This window comes from Poecilia reticulata, unplaced genomic scaffold, assembly GCF_000633615.1.
Source record: "Poecilia reticulata strain Guanapo unplaced genomic scaffold, Guppy_female_1.0+MT scaffold_855, whole genome shotgun sequence".
Classification (NCBI taxonomy): Eukaryota; Metazoa; Chordata; class Actinopteri; order Cyprinodontiformes; family Poeciliidae; genus Poecilia; species Poecilia reticulata.
Window position 1 is genome coordinate 1 of NW_007615599.1, and position 6,672 is coordinate 6,672.

At 34.3% G+C, this 6,672-nt stretch overlaps 1 protein-coding gene across 1 annotated transcript; it reads left to right on the forward strand.

Moving 5' to 3' along the window:
- The first annotated feature begins 6 nt into the window (after window positions 1-6).
- LOC103461251 (uncharacterized) lies at window positions 7-6,280 on the forward strand. Its single transcript, XM_008403569.2, has 5 exons — window positions 7-143; window positions 557-645; window positions 2,693-2,735; window positions 3,972-4,310; window positions 5,440-6,280. The coding sequence occupies exons 1-5, from the start codon at window positions 74-76 to the stop codon at window positions 5,655-5,657; spliced, it is 759 nt and encodes a 252-aa protein (XP_008401791.1). The 5' UTR covers window positions 7-73; the 3' UTR covers window positions 5,658-6,280.
- The last annotated feature ends 392 nt before the right edge of the window (window positions 6,281-6,672 follow it).

Consider the following 6,672-nt stretch of genomic DNA (forward strand, 5'->3'; position numbering starts at 1 on the left):
CTGTGACACTGAGAATAAGGAGCCATGGCTAAATGACAACAGTGCCACAGAAGGAGAGAAGGAAAAAGCAGGAATGCCAGCTGACATGAAACATGAGAAACAGACTAGCCCTAATGGAGAAACCTCACATGAGGAATTTGAATGTGAGTATGTGGATTTCTTCTTTCTTCCCTTCCAGTCTTGTAGTTAGAACTGATGCTCTTTTCAATCTTCAGTTCAAAATTATTAGCTCCCCTATGAAATTATTTTTAAAAATACTTCAAGGTGCTGTCATCAATGATGTTTCAATACAGCTTTTCCAAACATCTCAGTTTAATTTTGGATGTTTACACTAATTTGCTTTGCACACAGAAACCAAATTATTTCACAAAAGCTCCTGGCATGGAGGTTTTTCTTACTTGCAGCAAGGATTACAGGGCTATACAGAAGTCTGGCATTGAGTTATAACTTCTAACTTCCTCAAGCAAATGTCTCAGGCTTCTGTTAATATACTTTGAATGTGGAATAATCTATAAAATAAAATAAACGCATGCTTTGTCCTCTCACTCTGCTTCAGTGCCTGACCGAGTGGGTGATGAAGAGCCTGGGGCAGGACTTGAAAATACAAAAGAATCACAAAGTCCTGGACAATCAGCACTTTCATCAGTAAAATACATTCATGTTCTTCCTTCTGGTAATAAGTTGATGCCTTCCAAGCATCATGGGGTTTTTCAGCAAGAAGGTTTCGAAACTGGGTTTTGTTCTCAAATCAACTGATATTATAAAAATCAATTATTTCTAATTATCTCAACCTTGATTTAAGCACACATACGAGTATGTGTGCTGTGAAAAGTCATTAATTGTAAAGCTCAGATTTGACGATGTCACAATGAAGACTATGACAGTCATTTGTTGTAATTTAAACCCATAACTGAATACTTTTTAACACAGAAGTTCTATTACTTCACACAATTTTACAATTTCTAGTATAACAAGTCTCTTTTTTTCTGTATGGAATTTGTTTTTATATTTGTGATGATTGATTTAAAACATATATATAGGCTGACACTGTCTACAAGGAGGATAGATGAATTATTTTCAGAGTGATCAGTCTGTAGAACACGGTGCTGAATGTATCACAGTGGGGAGCCTGTAAAAAGTATTCACCCTTTGTATGTTTTATGCTTTAGTGGACATTTGCAAATCAATCATGGTCAGAAAAATTAGGCTATGTGACAAAATGCATCAAAAAATGTTTAATTTCAAAGTGAAAATTGATTTCTAAAAATAAACTGCTAAATTACCTCAATTTCTGGCAATGGCCTGATATAGACAAATGTGGTATATTTCTTTCTTTCTTTTTTTAAATAAATTTAACTCTTCTTCAGGTAATGTTCAGTGGCTTGCATGTTTCTTTTTATGTCCATCCTCATAAAAACAAGAGTGTCCTCTTGTTTTTATGCTGTAATAGTAACCAGAAAAACTGAATGGATATTACAGAAACAGGTGTCTTTATACGTTTTTTTTAACTGTACTCAGGTGATCTCTATTCCACTCATTGTGAGACTAACACCAATTGGATGGACCTCTGTTGAATTAGGTCAGTAACTTTAAGGAAATAAACATCCATCCAATCAATCACTTATTTTATGTTAAATATTTTTGTTAGTGTTTTATATATTCATTTACACGTCGATATTAAAAGATTTTTTGTAAATTGTTTTGTCAAAAACATCGTTTTAAATCATGACTGATATTTAAAAGCAATAAAAGAGTAAAATATCCAAGGGGTTGAATACTTTTTTGTAGGCACTGTAAGAGTGATAGATTTTTATTTTCTAGACTCAGCTCATTTGGACCAATTATCTTATTACTGCATGTGTTTTCCATTCTTAAACTTGGATTAATATCCAACCACAAGTTTTAAACCTTAAGGCTTATATGTGCAGGTGTCTTCCAACTTCTGAGAAAAATTGAACACAATATTAAGCTAAGACTAAAGTCAAGTCCATGTAAGAGGCAGCAACTAAGGTCTCTGTGTGGAAATGGAAACAGCCATCAAGAACCGTTGGCTTGTTACTCACTTTTGGTTTTTCCATTCATATTTTCTTCCTCCAGTAACCGGTGCCTCTGTTGCAGCCATTTCTGTTGTTACTGATGTTTCTGGTCAGATGTTGGCTTCTTTGCTTCTTCTGTGCTCTGTGCCTGCTGTCCTGCAGGTGATCAGTGTATGGTGGTAATGGAGGTTCTTTTGTTGATATTGACTATCAGACTCCTAGCACTCGGCAGTCAAAAATTTAATTTTTCACCTGAATGTTTTTTCTCTAACATCTTGTTAGATGTTAGTGGGGGAAAAAAGGGAAAACATTTGGAGGTTATATCCACTTAATTTGCCCTGTTCAAATTAAGTGGACAGGGCAATGCAAAAAAAAATCAAAAAATCAAAGGGAACGCCAAGACATTTCAAGATGACACGTTAAGTACAGTAAATTAATCAAACAAAATGAAAAAACTTTTACCCTCCAAAAACATCACTAACATCCAAACTGTCTAGTCATTGCTACTCAGTTTGTATAAAACTGATGTGAGAATAATACAATGCTGTATGGTTATGCTACTTTTAGAGTATAGCTTTTGCCTTTGAATGAAATTAAGCTGGCAGCTTATAGCATTGGTTTGCATTTCTGTTTATGTGCTTTTTTTCTGTGTGCAGGTACAGCATCACAATGAATCACAACCAACAAGTTCTTCCTTGGGTTTGTACATTCACTTTTACAGTGTTTTGCTTACAAAGAGGGTGAATTACTGATTATATCAAAAGAATCTCTGCAGATAATTGAACTGTTGCAAAGGAATATTTTAATAACCTTTACATCTAGGCTGATTCTTTTTATACACTGACAATACGTCTAAATACCCACGTTAAAATACCAGACCTTTTAAGAAAATGACTCCACATAAATCAATTCTACTATAATCTAATTGTGAAATAAATAATAATGTTCAAATAAACATATAATTCACTGAAAAGTTGCAATAGCCTGCTTACATAAATGTAAACACCCTTGAGATATTGAAACATTTTCTTGAAACATTTGTATGTCTAAAACCTCTCACTAACTACAGTGAATCTGATCAGCCAGAAATAATGTTCCATTTAGGATTTTCTAGACATTTGTATAGATCCACAATTTGTAGAGGGGTTAAGAAAATCAACAGCCTCTGATTGTGGAAAGTTGTCAGTTTAAGGGTAGAAGCCTTCTTACTTTCTGTCTTTATTTCTGTTCTATTTTACATTAAACCCTGCAGTTATCCAATGTTGGTGACTCTCTCCATTTTGCTACACTCTTTGCACTCACCATGGCATCTCTAGACATGTCACAAATAAGTCCAACTCAAATGCACTTATATTACTTTTGGATTTTTTTTTTAAAGTTTCAAAACTTGTAAGTTTTCAACTTTTGAAACTTCCAAGTTTAAATTTCCAAGTTTTTTCTAGAGGTTTCTGAGGTTTTTTGACGTAAATTGACTTTTTTTTCTTTCTATCTACAACGGCCCAAATATGCTGTTGTATCTGGATGCCTATGTGAAGACTCACAGCAACAATACTGAAGGAAGAAGACAGATGAACTTTAAGGCCAGATTGAAGTTGAGCTGCAATGGTTGGGATCATCCAAGAGCCCAACCTATGGAGTTGGTCGTTTTTAAAATGGGCACATAATCTGATATATTATAAGAGTTTTTGCTAGCTAGATTAAGCAATGAGGCAATTTGAGAAACATCAGAAGTGTTTGATTAAAGTGTGGCATGAACTGGATGGATCTGAACTAAATTTAGGCAGATTTGGATTTTGTAGATGCATATGAGGTGGTCTTATTTGTGACATACCTGGAGATTACATTTAAGTCATTTCATTATGTTTTTTGTTTGTAAATATGAAATATTTAACAGTTATGAATCTTTACCTTTTCTAATTTTTCTCAAATTGACAGCTATTAAAGGTGAATTGTGGCCCAAAGTAAAGGTCTTCCCATTCATCACTGGACAGACATTTGGTGCCTATGAGGCAATAATGGAAAAAGTGAATAATAACAAAAACTACTGGCCAAACTACCTGTCAAACTACTGGCCAAACTACCTGTCAAACTACTGGCCAAACTACCTGTCAAACTACTGGCCAAACTACCTGTCAAACTTCTTGCCAAGCTCCTGGCTGCCCCCTACACTTGAGGAAAAACAAAGTCCAGAGGAATCTTCGGTCATCATTGTCTTTTGTCCAATCACCTCACGCGTTGGGTCAGATGTGGAATCAGCAATGACAAATCCACAAGGTAATGGAAATCCTTGTTTCTGTTGTGTCACTACAAAAGTTGTTACACTCTTTCAAAAAACTGCTTAACAGCTCTAATATTTAAAATGTTTTACAAGCAAATATGTCCAGCTCCGTTATTTCTCCTGTGTTCTGTCTCAAAGTGTTTTGCTATTTCCTGATCCATGGAAATGTGCATTTGGTTATGGAAATCATTGTTGCTCAGTGTTTTAAGGTTAAGGTATACAGCAAATGTTGTTGCAACATCAGAACTTTACCAGTTAATGGATCATAGTTTTCAGATGTTTTCTATTGTTGGTAACACTTTATTTGAAGGGGGGTGAATATGACTAACATGACACTGTCATAAACATCAGTAAGTCTTCATGAATATTCATGACTGTTGTCATAAAGCGTCTTTTGTTAAATCATGACACTTTTAATACAAAGTTGACATTATTGAAAATGTCTTTATCACAACATGACATTACCCAAGACAACGTCGTTGTCATAACTTGACATTAAGCAAGATATTATAACTTGTCATAAATGTAATAACAAGTGAATTTAAAATGCTATCCTTATAAGACGGCATTAACAAGTCACTTGTTGTTACACATACCTGTTGCTGTCATGAGACCATTATAATTGTGACATTATCCTCCTCTGTTAAAGTGTATCACAGTAAACTAGTAATGAAGATGTCATTGTGTGTCATTACTCTATCGCTTTAATGACAGAGTCATGAACATTTCCAGTTACCTCAAGTAAGTGTGGTCCACTTTACTTGAGGTAACTGGAAATGTTCATGACTTGTTAAGCCTGTCTTATAAGAATAACATTTTAAAATTCACCTGTTATTACATTCATGACAAGTTATAATTTCTTGCTTAATGTCAAGTTGTCATGACAACAACGTTGTATTGGGTAATGTCAAGTTGTCCTAACAAAGACATTTTCAATAATGTCAACTTTGTATTAAAAGTGTCACGATTTACCGAATGACACTTTATGACAACAGTCTTGAGTATTCATGAAGATTTACTGATGTTTATGACAGTGTCATGTCAGTCTTATTCACCCCCTTCAAATAAAGTGTTACCAAAAGATTTAACAAGAACCCTAAATCTATTTTTTTCCATGTTTTTCAGTCTCATCACTGAATAAACCAGTGATTCTGGTTCTGATGCATCACACCAGAGATCCTGACTATTCAACTGCAGGAACAAAATGGTCGGAAGTGTATGACAATGTTAAGCTTGAGGTTCACATTCTCTTCCATGAGACTAAACCAGGATTACTGACTTGTCAACAAAACAGTCAGGCCATCGAAGCCATCGATCAGAAGTTAAATGAGTACAGCACTTGACCTTTAGTTTCCATATTTTGATTTGGTGTCATTTTAGTATTATCTCAACAAGAGCAGTTGCACATCATCCCATCAAGTTTCATGTAGAAAACAGAAATATGTAAACCATATTGCTGAACCATATTGCTTAGAGATGTTTTCATCAAAAAATTTTCACTTGGAGTAAATGATGTACTGTTTTCTGATTATATAAGCCATATATAAACCATCTAGAAATGTGTTTTATTGCTATTGCAATATAAAATTTCACTCTAACTCATCTAAATTTGGATTGATAGCATTATATGTATATGAATGTTTTTCTTTATTGAGAGAGCTTGTAACTATGAGTTATGGATGCAAAGAAGGGAGAACCTGAAGTTTCTGTCGAGATTTCTCATCAACTCTCATTTCCTGCCATTCATGTTGGGTGAAGGTGTTTCCAATGAAAGTCTAAGTCCCTCCAAAGAGGTGAGGTACGACTACCTGAGAGAGTAGTCTTCTGTTGACTGTTCAGTGAGACAGGCCTTCAAATGGTTTTCTCCTTCAAATAAAAAAAAACAAAGACAAAGCTGAATCTTTTTCTAGCTATTGGACTCTCATTCCTTGATTTTAGCAAATTAATAGTGATATTATTAAAAGCTGTCGGTTAAACATTTTTCTCACTCTTTATTGTAATGAAATCATGCAGACTGAGCTTTTATTGGTGGTCCCTGCAGTGGGCAGCATTAGCCATACATTATGATGACAAAGGAATGATACATATTATTGGTTTTACTGTAATTTATCTGGTAGGTGTTGTAAGGGCCTCTGACAATGAACACATGATTTAATTTATAAATTACTTAATGTCCATCTGAAATCTGTTTAAATGAAGAAAAATGACCCTGAAAACTGTGTGCATAAAGTAATATTGGAAACCCCCTAATGCTTAAATATATCAATCAATCAATCAATCAAATTTTATTTGTATAGCACATTTCAGCAGCAAGGCATTTCAAAGTGCTTTACATAATTAAAATAAAAACAGAAATAA

Bases quoted from the DNA above. Each gene is read 5' to 3' on its own strand.
- LOC103461251 (XM_008403569.2), top strand. From the start codon at position 74: ATGCCAGCTGACATGAAACATGAGAAACAGACTAGCCCTAATGGAGAA. The intron at 2,736-3,971 runs GTTTGTACATTC...TCAAATTGACAG, and splicing joins ACCAACAAGTTCTTCCTTGG to CTATTAAAGGTGAATTGTGG. The intron at 4,311-5,439 runs GTAATGGAAATC...CATGTTTTTCAG, and splicing joins AGCAATGACAAATCCACAAG to TCTCATCACTGAATAAACCA.